General features: G+C 32.6%; 1 protein-coding gene across 2 annotated transcripts; it reads left to right on the top strand.

Moving 5' to 3' along the window:
- The first annotated feature begins 10,159 nt into the window (after positions 1 to 10,159).
- LOC136205261 (protein NRT1/ PTR FAMILY 6.1) lies at positions 10,160 to 15,546 on the top strand. Of its 2 annotated transcripts, none has more exons than XM_065995782.1 (5): positions 10,160 to 10,257; positions 10,348 to 10,555; positions 12,522 to 12,695; positions 12,846 to 13,416; positions 14,483 to 15,546. In XM_065995782.1, exons 2-5 carry the CDS (start codon positions 10,354 to 10,356, stop codon positions 15,372 to 15,374), a joined length of 1,839 nt encoding a protein of 612 aa, XP_065851854.1. In that variant the 5' UTR covers positions 10,160 to 10,257; positions 10,348 to 10,353; the 3' UTR covers positions 15,375 to 15,546. The 2 variants fall into 2 exon arrangements, with proteins under 2 accessions (XP_065851854.1, XP_065851853.1); XM_065995781.1 differs by having other exon boundaries at positions 12,522 to 12,739; positions 12,836 to 13,416.
- The last annotated feature ends 3,772 nt before the right edge of the window (positions 15,547 to 19,318 follow it).

Genomic DNA, 19,318 nt, shown 5'->3' with positions numbered 1-19,318 from the left:
AATTAAGGCATAATAATACCCATTTAGCTTCATAAACTAAGGCTTCAAAGTCAATTAGGACCTTAAACTATCATAATCATCAATCAGATCCCTAAACTAACCAAAAATAATCAATTGAGTCCTCATTCTAAATAAAAATCATTAATTGAGTCCTGATCGAAAATCATTCGATTGAACAGTTTCACACCCTCTTCTTCAAACTCATTTTGAACCAACGCAAAGATTATTACAGTCTATATCAAATAATCGCAGTTTCTGATTTTAGACTAGGATGGAGACTCAGTTGATGATTTTTGCTTAATTCCGAAACCTGATTGATGATTTTAATAGTTTAGAGTCGTAATTGATTTTGAAGCTTTAGTTTGGGGACCCAAATGGGTGTAATGCCTAAAATTAAGGCACAATTTCCTTTTAGCTCCCTAAACTAAGGCTTCAAAGTTAATTAGGACCTTAAACTATCAAAATCACCAATCAGGTCCCTAAACTAACCAAAAATTATCAATTGTGTCCTCATTCTAAACAAATATCATCAATTGATGTCTGATCAAAAATCATTCGGTTGAACAGTTTCACACCCTCTTCTCCAAACTCATTTTGAACCAACGCAAAGATTATTACAGTCTATATCAAATAATCACAGTTTCTGATTTTAGAATAGGATGGAGACTCAATTGATGATTTTTGCTTAGTTCCGAAACCTGATTGATGATTTTAATAGTTTAGAGTCGTAATTGATTTTGAAGCTTTAGTTTGGGGATCCGAATGGATGTAATGCCTAAAATTAAGGCATAATAATACCCATTTAGCTCCCTAAACTAAGGCTTCAAAGTCAATTAGGACCTTAAACTATCATAATCATCAATCAGATCCCTAAACTAACCAAATATCATCAATTGAGTCCTCATTCTAAACAAAAATCATTAATTGAGTCCTAATCGAAAATAATTCGATTGAACAGTTTCACACCCTCTTCTCCAAACTCATTTTGAACCAACACAGAGATTATTACAGTCTATAACAAATAGTCACAATTCCTGATTTTAGAATAGGATGGAGACTCAATTGATGATTTTTTCTTAGTTCTGGAACTTAATTGATGATTTTGATAGTTTAGGATCCTAATTGACTTTGAAGCTTTAGTTTGGGGACCCAAATGGGTGTAATGCCTAAAATTAAGGCACAACACCCATTTAGCTCCCTAAACTAAGGCTTCAAAGTCAATTAGGACCTTAAACTATCATAATCACCAATCAGGTCCCTAAACTAACCAAAAATTATCAATTGTGTCCTCATTCTAAACAAAAATCATCAATTGATACCTGATAAAAAATCATTCGGTTGAACATTTTCACACCCTCTTCTCCAAACTCATTTTGAACCAACGCAAAGATTATTACAGTCTATATCAAATAATCACCGTTTCTGATTTTAGAATAGGATGGAGACTCAATTGCTGATTTTTGTTTAGTTCCAAAATCTGATTAATGATTTTAATAGTTTAGAGTCCTAATTGATTTTGAAGCTTTAGTTTGGGGACCCGAATGAGTGTAATGCCTAAAATTAAGGCATAATAATACTCATTTAGCTCCCTAAACTAAGGCTTCAAAGTCAATTAGGACCTTAAACTATCATAATCATCAATCAGATCCCTAAACTAACTAAAAATCATCAATTGGGTCCTCATTCTAAACAAAAATCATTGATTGAGTCCTGATCGAAAATCATTCGATTGAACAGTTTCACACCCTCTTCTCCAAACTCATTTTGAACCAACACAGAGATTATTACAGTCTATATCAAATAGTCACAATTCCTGATTTTAGAATAGGATAGAGACTCAATTGATGATTTTTGCTTAGTTCTGTAACCTAATTGATGATTTTGATAGTTTAGGATCCTAATTGACTTTGAAGCTTTAGTTTGGGGACCCAAATGGGTGTAATGCCTAAAATTAAGGCACAACACCCATTTAGCTCCCTAAACTAAGGCTTCAAAGTCAATTAGGACCTTAAACTATCATAATCACCAATCAGGTCCCTAAACTAACCAAAAATTATCAATTGTGTCCTCATTCTAAACAAAAATCATCAATTGATACCTGATAAAAAATCATTCGGTTGAACATTTTCACACCCTCTTCTCCAAACTCATTTTGAACCTACGCAAAGATTATTACAGTCTATATCAAATAATCACCGTTTCTGATTTTAGAATAGGATGGAGACTCAATTGCTGATTTTTGTTTAGTTCCAAAATCTGATTAATGATTTTAATAGTTTAGAGTCCTAATTGATTTTGAAGCTTTAGTTTGGGGACCCGAATGAGTGTAATGCCTAAAATTAAGGCATAATAATACTCATTTAGCTCCCTAAACTAAGGCTTCAAAGTCAATTAGGACCTTAAACTATCATAATCATCAATCAGATCCCTAAACTAACTAAAAATCATCAATTGGGTCCTCATTCTAAACAAAAATCATTGATTGAGTCCTGATCGAAAATCATTCGATTGAACAGTTTCACACCCTCTTCTCCAAACTCATTTTGAACCAACACAGAGATTATTACAGTCTATATCAAATAGTCACAATTCCTGATTTTAGAATAGGATAGAGACTCAATTGATGATTTTTGCTTAGTTCTGTAACCTAATTGATGATTTTGATAGTTTAGGATCCTAATTGACTTTGAAGCTTTAGTTTGGGGACCCAAAGGGGTGTAATGCCTAAAATTAAGGCACAGTACCCATTTAGCTCCCTAAACTAAGGCTTCAAAGTCAATTATAACCTTAAACTATCAAAATCATCAATCAGGTCCATAAACTAGCCAAAAATTATCAATTTTGTCCTCATTCTAAACAAAAATCATCAATTGATGTCTGATAAAAAATCATTCGGTTGAACAGTTTCACACCCTCTTCTCCAAACTCATTTTGAACCAACGCAAAGATTATTACAGTCTATATCAAATAATCACCGTTTCTGATTTTAGAATAGGATGGAGACTCAATTGATGATTTTTGTTTAGTTCCAAAATCTGATTAATGATTTTAATAGTTTAGAGTCCTAATTGATTTTGAAGCTTTAATTTGGGGACCTAAACGGATTTAATGCCTAAAATTAATTAGAATATAACATCTCACCAAATCAATAGTTCTAAAAAAGGCAAAGAGCATTAAAATTTAGGATAAAATGGAAACATCCATCCATGTCTGAAAATGACTAATTGCCCAATTCCAATTTGCCTTTCTATTCTATCTTTGTCTCTATGCATACCTATCATTAGAGCTTAGGTTAGGTTAAGCATAACTCCCACTTTCCTGGACCTCAGTTTGTCCTTTAGATGTTGAAAGAAATTAAAGTTTTCCAAACAGAGTCAGCTACCTACATAATTATTCAGTAGTACCCTCTCAATTTAGGGGAAGTACCGACACTTCTAGAAAGTTAACGTATGGGAATGTTGAATAGTTTGACATTTCGAGGATAGGTAGGGGATACATACCAAACATTCCAAAATAAGGGATTAACGGTTAATTTGGTCTCTGAAATCGATCAATAAGATTAATGTATGAGCTATGGTATAGGGACTCAAGAACTCGTATCTGATACTGGTAGAGATCTGAGTATCCAGTATGGTAAGTTTGAAAATTTTGGATAGGGGTACGGGATATTGGATTTAGTGAAGATTTTAGAATGTAGGAGCAATTGGGGTTTAGGAGGGAAGAGGAAGAGTTAGAGAATTAAAGAGACTGTTTGTTTTTTATTCCTAAGGTACAAGACGCTTCAAACTCTCCAAAGTTACAGAACACTTCAAATTCTTTAAAGAAAATAACTGCTCTCCAAAAAGAATAATTGTATCATATCTTCTTCAATCGTGTCTGACACATATTTTATACCCGTGTCAGTGTCGTGTCGACATTAGTATGTCAGCCAAAATGGAAGAGTTCGAGTATCATATTGTATGAGTATTGAACAGTCTGACATTTCGAGACATGCAAAGATAGGTACAAATTCAAGGGGGTTTAGAGGAGGCTTGAACACTCAATGGCAGGGGGCAGAGACAGGGAGAGGCTTGGAGGCTCTGGTCTCTCTGGCTGTCGGAACCACTCATATTATGAATAGTTTCAGCCCCCGATCATCGGAAACACCCTACTATGGATGGTTTCGACCCCTTGTTTTTTACAAATTAAAATTGAGGTGCTTAATTAGCTCATTGAGTATGTACTTAGTTACAAGATCCAACTTGATTAATATATAATAGAGGATAAATTTCTTTAAGTTTATTCAAAACGACTCAATTTTTCTTTTATAGTCCAAATTTAGTTTAATTTTGAGAAATTTTACAGTGGTACGGAAAAATTAGTTCTGTACCACTCATCTGTTAACATGTATATATAAGAAAAATATTGAACGAGTTCGATTTAGCAAATTTTTTTACGCATGTAGATGTAAAATTGGACCCCAATGTACCAATCTTGTATTCGCCACGCCCACTGGTCGGTAAAAAATGCCAAATTTTTTGTGTAAACTGTGAACGGGGCTTTAAATTTTTTATGTAATAACACTAAAAAATATCAATTTAACATCATAAATCATGATAAACACCCCCTCAGTGAATTCTAGATTTGTCATTGTGTAGAGATACACACCAAACACTTCAAAATAAGGAATTAATGATTAATTTGGTCTCTAAAATTGGCTAGTATGATTAATTTAGTCCAAAATCAAGTTTGAGTATCAATCTGACGAATCAATATATATGATTAGTAGTTATTTGATATGTATCACTTTTTCATGCTAACACGTGTCATTTTGGACTAATTTGATCGCAAATGTCAAGTTAAGAGTCATATTGGTACTCCAACTTGATTGAGGACTAAATTAACTTACTAGCCAATTTAAAAGACCTAATTGTTCCATAATTCCTAAAATAAGTGCCCTCGCTTTTTTTAATATATGGGGACACTTTGAGAACACGGTTTCTAAGTTAATTAAGTAGAATATATGAGTTTTTTGTTTACATAATTTACCCAAAAATAAAATTGATATATAAAAAAATAAAATATAAAACCTAATAAAAAAAATTTAAATCTAAAGAAAAGAATATAGCAACCGTCAGCAGCTTTTTATTAGTTTAAATAGTTTCGAATATTAAATATTTCTTTCTCATGAATTAATGACGTATTTTAAATATTAGTTATGGTTTATAATGACTTGTGGATGTTATATATACAAGTGTTCTCGTCGTACTCGTGCCTCACATTTTTTAAAAATATCGTTTGTCGCATGTGCGCTCGTATCGGTGGTTCCTAACTCTCAACTAATCCGTCATAAGACATATTTATAACTGTGTTGGTTGGGGATTTGAGCATCCATTGATCGTCAAGAAAACACTCCTTATTAGTGAATATCGGCTCCAACTAATCTAACCGGCCTTTCACATATTTAACATTTAACCAGGTCTGGTCTAAGCATGCACAAGCCCAAACATAAAATGAGTTAGATCTGAAATTTATCCGAAAATCTAGGCCGGATCTAGTATGTCCCACCTCACGCTTATATTATATTTATATGAGTAAATAATTTATTAGTTCCTAATATTATTATCTAACATAATGTTTAATCCTCGTATTGTCAATAATACATTACAAGACCGTTAACTTTTATTTTATACTTAAATTTTAAGACACTTACATTTTGATACCTGAAAAATCATTGAGTTTTCTCTTCTCATCTTCAGGTACCAAAGTGTCAACATGTTAAAGTTTAGGTACCAAAAATATAATTTATCTCTAGAAGCAAAAGGAAATTTGGTGATTTAAAAAGATAGAGACTAAACTGTTGAATAAAATAAAAGTTAAGGATCTTGTAATGTATTATTGAAAATACAATAATTAAATAATATATTAGATAACAATATATAGAATAATAAAATATAGAGTAAATTATAAAAATAACCCTGTAGTTTTTGTCATTTGCAAATAGATCCTGAGATTTAAAATTGTACAAATAAGTGTATGTGGTAAACATCGTTACTAAATAAAGGATTTTTTTTCGGAATTTTAAGTTATTTTAAAAAGAGATTACAAAAAAGTAAAAAAAAAAAACACACACACGAGAAATCACTTATTTGACAACCACGTTTACTGCAGATATTTGTTTTTACACTTTTAAATCTCAGAACCTGTTTACAGAGTAAATTACATTAATGGTATCTGAACTTTACCCTAATTCATACTTTGGTATCTAGATTACATTTTGTCTCAAAAATATACCCGAAGTAACGATGACCGGACAATTAAGTATATTTTACCGGTTAATAGCCGGTCAATGCGATTTTGACGAGTAAATTACACTGATGGTACCTGAACTTTACCCGAATTCACATTTTGATACCTAGATTTCATTTTGTCCAAAAAATACACTTCAAGTAAAGATGACTCAATATTTTAGTATATCTGACCGATCAGTGATTGATCAACCCGATTTTCACCATTTTAAATTAAAAATTGAGACCAATCATAAACTCAATTAATATAAAATTAAATACTGTCATTTAGCTCATAGATGACAATATTATAATTTTATGTTAATTGAGTGTATGGTGAATCTCAATGTTTAGTTCATGTTACTCGGTTACTAACCGATCAAATGAACTAAACCTTTCAGTCACCTTTACTTGTGTTATGTTTTTAGGATAAAATAAAATCCAGGTACCGAAGTGTGAATTATGGTAAAGTTCGGGTACCATTAATGTAATTAACTCATGAAACTCGCGTTGACCGATCATAACCGGTAAAAATATACTAAATTGTCCGGTCATCGTTACTTCAGGTATATTTTTGGGACAAAATGTAATCTATGTACCAAAGTGTAAACTGTGTAAAGTTCAGGTACCATTGGTGTAGTTTACCCTTTTTTTACTCTACCCTAAATTATATACCCTATTTATATTTATATTTGATATTTTTATTTGGAGTAAATTACACGCATTGCCATTGAACTTTATCAATTTTTACGGTACGACTTCAAAATGTAATATAAAAGTCACTGAAATTTACACTTTATTTACATATATGGCCACTAAACTTCAATCAACGCCTCAAAATAACCGTTGACATAAAAATAAAATTTAATAATAAAATTTAATAATAAAATTTAATATTTTTAATATAAATATATTAATTGTAGAAGTACACAAATAAACTTTGTGGTTTGACCAATTTACAAAAACAGTCCTTGTAGTTTAAAAGTTTGCAAAGATAGGTTATGTACTTTGTGTAGTTTACAAAGTCAGTCATTCTGTCAAAAATTATCATAGTGACTCTTAATGGAGTGATTTGGAGCAATTAAAAAATCAGCTTTACAAATTACTCAAAATACAATATTTGATTTTACAAAATTAACTAAACCACAAGTATTGTTTGATTGAGAAATTGACTCACTTATCTTTTAACTGCGAAATTCACAAAGCACAGAACCTCTCTTTACAAACATTTAAATCACCGAGTCTATCTATACAAATCGATTAAACCACAAGATTTATTTTTGTGCTCCAAGTCACTGAACTTTACACTTTGTTACACTCATACACTCGTGGTCCTAAACTTTATTCAACGCCTCAAATGGACTGTTGACATAAGAATAAAATTTAATAATAAAATTTAATTTTTAATATAAATATATCATTGTGAGAAGTACACAAATAAACTTTATGATTTGACCGATTTACAAAGGCAGTCTCGTGGTTTAAAAATTTGCAAAGATCCTTTATATACTTTGTGTAGTTTAGCAACTCACTCATTCTGTCAAAAATTATCGTCGTGACTCTTTACCCCGAAATGGAGTGATTTTCAAAATACAAGGTCTAACTTTGCAAATTAAATAAACCACAAATATTGTTCGATTGAGAAATTGACTCACATTTCCTTTAACTGCAAAATTCACAAAGCACATAACCCTTTTTGCAAACTTTTAAACCACAGAGACTATCTTTGCAAATCGATCAAACCACAAGAATTATTTTTGTACCTTTCCCTGTATTGATTGAGTGATTTGGACAACATTTAGGCCATGTTTGGTAAGAGGTTTTTAGAGTAAAATTAGAGGTTTGAGCCACTTTAAAGGTTTTGACTAGTCAAAATATTAAGGGTAAATAATTTATTAATCCCCTGGTTTTTACCTAACACACTGTTTAGTCATCCTATTTTGAAAAACACATTTTAAGGTCCTTATCTTTTACCAATATTAACCCTGTGGCCCTTTTATCTATTTTTTTATATTTTTAACCAAACATATCTTAGCTTTTAGGACAACCACAGTATAATACAAGTTGATCATGTTACTTTGTTATTTTATATATGTCTATTTATGCTAAAATATAATGGTTACAAGTCTAAAAAAACTAGACACAAGGACCAAAGTGTTAATATTGGCAAAAGTTAGGGATCTTATAATGTGTTTTTCAAAATAGAAGGACTAAACAGTGTGTTAGGTAAACACTAGAGGACTAATAAATTATTTACCCAAATTTTAATATTGGTGTTTGGTGAAAAGATGTTTGAAAGTGCTTATTGGATCAAAAAAAATAAAAACTAAATTTGAAAACGCTGATTTTAGGAGCTTTTTCAATTAGCTTATTGCTCTATCTTTTTTTAATGACATTTTTATCCCTAATACATACTTTAACCCCAAATAAACGTTTTATCATATCCTTATTTATCATTTTACACAAACAGCTATTAGCAATCAACTAAGTTTTACTAACCAAGTTTACACAATCAACTAGTCAAATCGGCTAACAAAAAAGATAATCAACTAACAACTATTTGTCAAACAGGATCAAATTAATTAAATATTAAGCTAGATTAAACCCGACCCGAACCCGGATGGACCCAACCCAAAAGCAGGTCTAGGAATCATAATTAGGGAGGTTTAACTGAATAATGCAACTAATAAAGATGACATTAATGAAATCTCAATCTACCCATTTTTTTATAGACTTTCATTTATTGCCATTAGCCTGTTTTCTAGTGATTTTTCATGTGTTAGTTGAGCTTCCTTTAATGTTTTTTTTTTCTTCTCATTCTTTTGGATTTACATTGCTTCCTAACTGTCCTTTCCTCTTTCAATTTCTCTTACAACTTTTTCAATCAAAAGTCAAAAACGTCCCTAAAGTTGACAGTCACAATCAATTTAGTCCAAAATCGAAAAATTTAGGGGGTGTTTGGTTACTCATTTTCATGCTTTTGTTCGTCTTTTCATTTTGAAATTGAGAGTTTTAGGTGTTTGGTTAATGACTTCCTGTTTGTTTTTTACACTTGAAAAATAGCATTTTACAAAAGCCAACAGTAAACAGCAAATCGTAACAACAAACAGTAGCTAAAATAAACGGACCCATAGTTCTGAATTTGGTAAATTTTGACAAATTGATCTGAATACAATCAGTTTTAATACCAAAAATCTACGAAATTTGGGTCGATTTGTCAAAATTTGTTAACTTCGAGACTAGGTTGATACCTAAATATTAGGGTAAATTGGTCTTTTTTTTGCTGTCAATGTTAAGGATAAAATTGCTCTTCAACTGTCAACGTTGATAGTATTTTTACCCTTTATCCCGTGAATTTAAGGGGGTGTTTGGTTGCTTATTTTCACACTCCTGGTTGCCTTTTCACTTCAAAAAAGAGAGTTTTAGGTGTTTGGTTAGTGACCTTCTATTTGCCTTTTACACCTTAGAAGTAGCCTTTTATGAAAGCAGAGAAAGCTGGAAAAGCAGTTTTTTCCAACAGCAACGGCAAACAGTAGGTAAAACAAACAGGTCCTAACTAAACTTGGATAAAGTACTTAAGTGTCAAGCTCGGTTAAGCCCAACCCAAGCCCGATCAGACCAAACTCAAAAGCAGGTCTACGACTCATAATTAAAGGGTAAAAAACGTCTCTAAAATTGACACTCATGATCAATTTAACCCAAAATCGGCAAATTTTGACGAATTAAACCCAAATACAAAATCAGTTTAAATGCAAAAAAATCTACTAAATTTGTCAAAATTTGCTAACTTCGGGGCGGAATTGATACCTAAATTTAAATTTGGACTAAATTGATCATGACTACCAAATTTAAGGACCATTTAAAAATTGGATCTTCTACTTATACTGTGTCATATGAAATATAAACAGAGTCTCTTTTTCTTCACAAGTCTTGTGCATTTCTCTTAATACTTCATGCTTTTTCCATTCTTCATCAGAAAATTTGAGCTCAGGTGCTTTTTTCCTCTCCGATTTTTCGATTTTAATTCCGGTTTTTACGCGTTTTAACGCCTAAATTCAGATGTAATAACATGCTTTTACAGATAAAGATGGATATCAGTCCTCAAGGAGTAGAAGAAGATGCAGGAGGTGAGTCCAAAAAACTCGGTATCTACTTCATCGAATCCGATCATAGGCGAATGGCGTTCGGGCGTGGCTATACCGGAGGAACTACACCCGTAAACATCCATGGAAAACCTATTGCTGACCTCTCTAAGACTGGTGGATGGATTGCTGCTCTTTTCATTTTCGGTTAGAATACTACTTGACCGAGAATCATAAGCGTTTTTCGAGCCAAAAAACGCGTAAAATGGTGTTCATTTATGTATATGTCATAATGTTTTTGTCCGTTTTCGGTTAGAACACTACTTAACCGAGAATCATATGTGTTTTTCGAGGCAAAAACAGCTTAAATATTGTTCATATTTGTCCATTTTCGGTTAGAACACTACTTGACCGAGAATAATACATGTTTTCGAGTGAAAAAATTGCGTAAAATGGTTTTCATATATGTATATATCATATCATTTTTGTTCATTTTCGGTAATCAAAAGCGTTTTTAGCAAAAAATCGCATAAATAGTGTTCATTTATGTACATGTCATAACATTTTTGTCCTTTTTCGGTTAGAAAACTACTTGACCGAGAATCATAATCGTTTTCGAGCGAAAAAACTGCGTAAATTGTGCTCATAACATTTTTGTCCATTTTCAGTTAGAACACTACTTGACCGAGAATCATAAGTGTTTTTCGAGCAAAAAAACGCGTAAATGGTGTTCATTTATGTACATGTCATAACATTTTTGTTCGTTTTCGTTAAGAACACTACTTGACTGAGAATCGTAAGCGTTTTTTGAGCCAAAAAACGCGTAAAATGGTGTTCATTTATGTATATGTCATAACATTTTTTGTTTCATTTTTTGGTTAGAACACTACTTGACCGAGAATCATAAGCGTTTTTCGAGCGAAAAACCGCGTAAATGCTGCTCATATATGTATATACCATAACATTTTTATCATTTTCGGTTAGAACACCACTTGACCGAGAATCATGAGCGTTTTTCGCGCAAAAAAACCGCTTAGATGGTGCTCATATATGTATAGATCATAACATTTTTGTCCATTTTCGGTTAGAACACTACTTGACCGAGAATCATAAGCGTTTTTCAAGAGAAAAACCGCATAAATTGTGTTCATATATGTATATATCATAACATTTTTGTTCATTTTTGGTTAGAACACTACTTGACCGAGAATCATAAGCGTTTTTCAAGAGAAAAACCGCATAAATTGTGTTCATATATGTATATATCATAACATTTTTGTCCATTTTTGGTTAGAACACTACTTGACCGAGAATCATAAGCATTTTTCTAGCCAAAAAACGCGTAAAATGGTGTTCATTTATGTATGTGTCATAACATTTTTGTCCATTTTTGGTTAGAACACTGATTGACCGAGAATCATAAGTGTTTTTCGAGCCAAAAAACGCGTAAAATGGTGTTCGTTTATGTATTTTATCATAACATGTTTGTCCATTTTTGGTTAGAACACTACTTGACCGAGAATCATAAGTTTTTTCGAACAAAAAACCGCCTAAATTGTGCTCATATCTGTATATGTCATAACATTTTTGTCCATTTTCGGTTCGAACACTACTTGACCAAGAATCATAAGCCTTTTCGAGCCAAAAAACGTGTAAAATGGTGTTCATTCTGTATATATCATAACATTTTTGTCTGTTTTCGGTTAGAACACTACTTGACCGAGAATCATAAGCGAAAAACCGCATAAATGGTGTTCATATATGTATATATCATGACATTTTTGTCCATTTCCGGTTAGAACACTACTTGACCGAGAATCATAAGCGTTTTTCGAGCAAAAAACTGCGTAAATGGTGCTCATATGTGTATATATCATAACATTTTTGTCCATTTTCGGTTAGAACACTACTTGACCGAGAATCATAAGCGTTTTTCGAGAACACGTAAATGGTGCTCATATGTGTATATATCATAGCCTTTTTTTGTCCATTTTCGGTTAGAACACTACTTGACCGAGAATCATAAGCGTTTTCGGGCGAAAAACCTCATTAATGCTGCTCATATATGTATATATCATGACATTTTTGTCCATTTTCGGTTTGAACACTACTTGACCGAGAATCATAAGCGTTTTTCGAGCCAAAAACCGAGTAACATTTTTGTTGATTTCAGGGAATGAAATTGCAGAGAGAATGGCTTATTTTGGCCTCTCGGTGAACATGGTGGCATTCATGTTTTACGTGATGCATCGTCCGTTTTCGAGTTCATCCAACGCAGTTAACAACTTCCTCGGGATTTCGCAAGCATCCTCGGTCCTAGGCGGATTCCTCGCTGATGCGTATCTCGGTCGGTACTGGACTATAGCTATATTCACAACTATATATCTTGTTGTAAGTTCATATACTAAAGTTTCTGTTTAAGCTATTGGAAGTGAACTATAGATGATGATTTTTTTCGGTTTTCGGTTTCGGTTTATGTTTACGGAGGGTTTGACAGGAATAACAATATGCGCATCGATGGATACGTTCATGCCGAACCAAGAACAATGTGATCAATTATCCTTGCTGCTCGGAAATTGCGAGCCCGCGAAATCATGGCAGATGCTCTTTCTTTACACCGTCCTTTACGTCACCGGATTCGGAGCTGCGGGGATTAGACCGTGTGTTTCGTCTTTCGGGGCCGATCAATTTGACGAAACAAGTGCGAATTACAAGTCTCATTTGGATAGATTTTTCAACTTTTTCTACCTTTCGGTGACGATTGGGGCAATTGTTGCCTTTACATTGGTTGTCTACATTCAAATGAAACACGGATGGGGCTCGGCTTTCGGGTCGTTGACTATCGCTATGGGAATATCGAACATGTTGTTCTTTATCGGTACTCCGTTGTATCGGCACAGATTGCCCGGCGGCAGCCCTTTAACAAGAGTTGCACAAGTTCTAGTTGCTGCATTTCGGAAGCGAAACACTAGTTTTTCGAGCAGCGAACAAATAGGCCTCTACGAGGTTTCGGGGAAACATTCTGCTATCAAAGGTAGCCGAAAGATAACTCACACCGACGATTTCAGGTATAAATTTTTTTCTCATTTACGAGACTATTTTCACCTATGTTGCACGGAAACACGGAAACTGTTTTCTAGTAGCGTTTCCGCGTTTTATGTCGGTTTCCATTACCGTTTCCTAGGGGTGTGCATCGCTGCGGTTTAAACCGCATACCGAACCGATTGAATTCGGGTTTTCGGTTCGGTTTTTGACACTTCGGTTCGGCGCCGATTTTGTTTTTTTGCTGCATTTCGGTATTCTGTTCCGTTTGACGAAAAATGTAAAAAAAACGAACCGCACCGAATTACACATTTTCTATATTATTATTTTTTTATATATACATATATTTGAATTTACCAGTTTAATTTTGTTTATTGTTGTTGAGATAATAAGCTAATATGAATATATTTTGAAAATATTTTAAATTTTTTATTGTTGAGGTAAATTTAAGGGTAAATAATTTATTAGTCCCCTACTTTTTACCTAACACATTGTTTAGTCCTCTTATTTTGAAAAACACATTATAAGGTCCCTATCTTTTGTCATTGCTAACCCTTTGGTCCTTCTGTCTAATTTTTTTTAGACTTTTAACGGTTATATTTGGCATAAACAGATAGACTGAAAATAACAGAGTAACATTGTCATTTTGTATTGTACTATAGCTTTCTTGAAAGCTAAGATAAGTCCGGTCAAAAATCTAAAAAATTAGACAAAAAGGACCAAAGGGTTAATATTGACAAAAGTTATGGACCTTATAATGTGTTTTTCAAAATATGAGGACTAAACAGCATGTTATGTAAAAATGTAGGGACTAATAAATTATTTATCCTAAATTTAATGATGAAATATAGTGATTTTATTTATTGTTTGTATTTATTTTTAATTAAATTTGGTTTGTTCGGTTTAAAACCGAACCGAACAGAATATTTTGGTTCGGTTAGATTTCGGTTTTATATATTATTCGGTTCGGTGTCGGTCTGAATTATTTTAGTAATTTCGGTTCGGTTCGGTTTTGAACCGATGCACACCCCTACCGTTTCCTAGCTATTTTTTTTTTAAATAACGTTTCCTGTTGTCCTGTTTTCACTGCAGATGTTTGGACAAGGCAGCTCTCGAATTAAAAGAAGACGGACCGGACCCTAGTCCGTGGCGCCTCTGCACCGTAACACAAGTAGAAGAAGTAAAAATCTTAATACGACTCATCCCGGTTTCGGCCTGCACAATCATGCTCAATCTAGTCCTAACAGAATACCTCACACTCTCAGTACAACAAGCATACACAATGAACACACATATGGGACGTCTAAAGCTCCCCGTTACGTGTATGCCCGTGTTCCCCGGGCTAAGCATTTTCCTTATACTCTCACTATACTACTCAACATTCGTCCCAATATCCCGTCGAATCACGGGCCATCCTCACGGAGCATCTCAGCTACAAAGAGTAGGCATTGGCCTAGCAATTTCAATTATTTCCGTCGCTTGGGCGGGGATTTTCGAAAGCTACCGAAGAAATTACGCTAGAAAACACGGGTACGAATTCAGTTTCTTGACTCCGATGCCCGAGTTAACAGCGTACTGGCTATTAATCCAGTACTGTTTGATTGGTGTAGCCGAAGTATTCTGCATTGTCGGGTTACTCGAGTTTTTATACGAGGAAGCCCCGGATGCTATGAAGAGTATAGGCTCAGCTTACGCTGCGGTAGCCGGGGGTTTAGGGTGCTTCGGAGCGAGCATTTTAAATACCGTCGTCAAATCAGTAACAAATGATCGTAAAAGCGCGACGCCATCGTGGCTGTCGCAGAATATAAATACGGGGCGATTCGATTATTTTTACTGGCTACTTACAGTTTTAAGTGTGGTAAATTTCTGTGTTTTTTTATACTCAGCAAACAAGTATAAGTATAGGGCAGAGCAAAAGTTTGGAATAGGGGAAGAAATTATAGGCAGTAAACAAAGTACTCCAATGGCTACTATTGGTGAATAGGAATTTACGGGTGTTTGTTTCGGCTTTTAACGTTTCACTGTAAACAGCAAGAAATATAGTATAAAACGACACGTTTTAGCTTTTTGGATGGAAACGACAATGTTTTTGAGATTTTAATGAGAAATTGTTTGTAATTTTATTTTCGTTTTAATATACATGAGTGTTTGTTTCAGTTTTTCAGAACAGGATTTAGCGTTTCACTCCAAACAGTAGGAAATACAGTGTTTGGTTATGTTTATAAAACGGTAGGTTTTAGATTTTTGGATGGAAACAATAGCGTTTTAGAGCTTTTACTGAAAAGTTGTTTGTAGTTTCATTTTCATTTTTAATATAATGGAGAGTTTGTTTCGACTTTTCATAACAGCTTTTAATGTTTCACTTCAAATCACATAAAATATAGTGTTCGGTTAGTTTATAAAGCAACAGTTCATTGTAAACCGCAAGAAATATAATATAAAACGGCAGGTTTAAGCTTTTTGGAAGGAAACGACAATGTTTTTGAGCTTTTAATGAGAAATTGTTTGTAATTTCATTTTCATTTTTAATCTACGAGAGTGTTTGTTTCAGTTTTTCGGAACAGAATTTAGCGTTTCGCTTCAAACAGTAGGAAATACAGTGTTTGGTTATGTTTATAAAACGACAGGTTTTAGATTTTTGGATGGAAACAACATCGTTTTGGAGTTTTTAGTGAGCAGTCGTTTGTAATTTCATTTTCATTTTTAATATGCGGAAATGTTTGTTTCAGCTTTTCAGAACAGCTTTTAGCGTTTCACTCCAAACCGTAAGAAATATAGTGTTTGGAATAGGGGAAGAAATTATAGGCAGTAAACAAAGTACTCCAATGGCTACAATTGGGGAATAGGAATTATAAACTTTTGTATGGCTAAGTGCCACTTTTGTTTTTAATCTACGGGTGTTTGTTTCACTGTAAATCGCAGAAAATATAGTGCTTGATATGATTTATAAAGAGACAGGTTTTAGCTTTTTTTTTTTTTTTTAGGGTAAATTTTAAATAAAACCCTTGTGATTTCACTAATTTTCAGATAAAGGACTGTGGTTTACTTTTTGTCAAAACGAGGATTGAGGTTTCGCACTTGGATTAATGCTATTAAAACCATCTTTAACGATCTGAAAATGAAAATTTTCAAGAATTAAAGTTGTTCAATGTCATATTTTTTATGGAACTACATTTTTTATTTTCGAAAATCATCTTTTTTAGAACTTTCTCTCTCTAAACATTAACTTTCTCTCTCTCTTTACCAAACATCATCTAAATAATCTCAAAATAAAAAAGTTGAAGAATTAAAGTTGTTTAGAATATTAGTAGTTCTTAAAATATGTCATTTTTGAAGTCGTTAAGGGTGATTTTAATAGTATCAATCGAAAAAGTCCTTATTTTGCTAAAGTTGAAAACCTCAATCCTCGTTTTGACAAAAAGTAAACCACAGTCCTTTGTCTGAAAATTAGTGAAACCACAGGGGTTTTATTTAAAATTTATCCTTTTTTATGGAAATAACAGCATTTTGGAGCTTTTTTTTTATTTGTATATTATATTTTTTATTTTTAAAAGTTATTTGTTGCTTAACTTTTTATATACTAACAACAACAATGTCGTCTGGACTGTTTAGATGTTCAAAATCGAGAATCTGTCCCGATTTTCTCCGATTAGTCCCTCATGACGTTTTTTTTATCCTTAGGCAATTTATAGCCGACTGGTGTCGTCGCTTAGAAAAACATTTTTTATTGTGAATTTATTTTTTGCTTTATTATAATTCATTTTGAGTTGATTCAATGATATTATTGTTGAAATGTTGATGTTTGCACATTTTTAATGATATATATTAGAAATATAAGTGTCTTTTATATTAAATAATTTTATATTATTATTTTTAAATAGTATAATATATATTTTAATTGAATTTATATGACAATTTATTTAAGGTAAATTTCAAATAAAATCCCTGTGATTTCACTAATTTTCAGATAAAGGACTATGGTTTACTTTTTGTCAAAACAAGGATTGAGGTTTTCAGCTTTAGCAAAATAAGGACTTTTTCGATTGATACTATTAAAATCACCCTTGACGACTTCAAAAATTACATATTTTAAGAACTACTAATATTTTAAGCAACTTTAATTCTTCAACTTTTTTATTTTGAGATTATTTAGATGATGTTTGGTGAAGAGAGATAAAGTTAATGTTTAGAGAGAGAAATTTCCAAAAAAGATGATTTTCGAAAATCGAAAATGTAGTTCCATAAAAAATATGACAATGAACAAATTTAATTCTTGAAAATTTTCATTTTCAGATCGTTAAAGATGGTTTTAATAGCATTAATCCAAGTGCGAAACCTCAATCCTCGTTTTGACAAAAAGTAAACAACAGTCCTTTATCTGAAAATTAGTGAAACCACATAGGTTTTATTTGAAATTTACCCATTTATTTATTGACAAATAAAATTATAAAAATACAAATCTAATTATCCTTGAGGGTCATGTCCACCCGACTAGCGCCTTTTACAACGTTGACAACAACAATCATAATTTTACCATATTAATAATTAATCACCTAATGGAAATCATCTAACAACAAATAACTAACTGCAATAACAAACAGCTAACAACAACCGCTATAATCTAAAAGAATCTACGGAACTTTGATTTTATTAAAATCATGTTAAGTTTTCATTTTGATATCCATATGAATGCTTTTAGGAGAGAAAAATGGAAAGGGGAAAGTGAAGTTTTAACAAAGATAAAAGCTTCCGGTATAAAGCCATGTTCTTTTTTACTGAAATTAAGTGAATTAAACTGAATTAAATGCTACTGAACTGAAATATAAATTTTATATATAAATAATTATAGTTATAATAAATAATAATAAATTATATATATATATATAATGATAAATAATAGATTATATATATATATATATATATATATATATATATAAAATTATAATAAATAATGATGAATTATATATAAAGAATGCTAAATTATAAATTATGATGAATTATATATAAATTATATTAAATTATAAATTATAAATTATATAAATTATGCCGAGAGAGGGGGTTGTGAAGCTGAATACTGATGGTTCCTGCCTCAGTAATGGTAAGATTGCTGCCGGAGGTGTTCTTAGGGATGCGGGAGGCGCCTGGCTTTCTGGGTTTACCCAGAATTTGGGTTTGGGTTATTCCTTCTCTGCGGAGCTCTGGGGCATTCTCTTTGGGATCCAGCTGGCGATTAGGCTGGGTGTTAAGAGGCTTTCTGTGGAGTCAGATAACTTGGAGGCCATCAATATGATTTTGGGTAGTCATGCCATGGGTCTTCATAGCCGCAACCTTATTAAAGCTATTAAGAGGCTTAGCCCCTCATTTGATATCCTTGAGTTCAGCCACATTTTCCGGGAGCAGAACCGTGTTGCAGATCACTTGGCGGCGGCAGGCCATGAGAGGGTGTTAGGTGTTTCTACCCTTACCGTTCCCCCTATCGCTCTTTCTCCTCTTCTTTTAGAGGATAGGATTGGGGTTAGCTTTCCTAGGCTAATCCCGGTGTAGTTGCTTGTTTTGCTTTGCTTTGCTTTCCTTTTCTACCAAAAAAATAAATAAATTATATAAATTATAATAAATTATAAAATCTATAAATTGTAATAAATAATTATAAATATAATAAATAATGAAATTACGGAACTGAACTGAATGCTATTGAACTGAAATTATTGATATTGAATTTAAGTAACAAAGAACAGACCTAACTTTTGCTATTTAATTGTTTTTTTTTTTTGTTAGTAGCAGATAAATATTAGCTAATTTTCCTTTCAAAATAGTTACGAACAACTGTTTCTCAATCCATAACTACTTAATGAGCTCTTCGTGAGCAAAGTTCGTGAATATAATTAACGAGCTTTTCGCAAGCAAAGCTCGTGAACAAATAAATGAACT

The sequence above is a fragment of the Euphorbia lathyris genome, chromosome 9, assembly GCF_963576675.1.
Source record: "Euphorbia lathyris chromosome 9, ddEupLath1.1, whole genome shotgun sequence".
Classification (NCBI taxonomy): Eukaryota; Viridiplantae; Streptophyta; class Magnoliopsida; order Malpighiales; family Euphorbiaceae; genus Euphorbia; species Euphorbia lathyris.
Note: the sequence above shows the minus strand (reverse complement) of the source record. Positions and strands in the feature narration are given on the sequence as shown.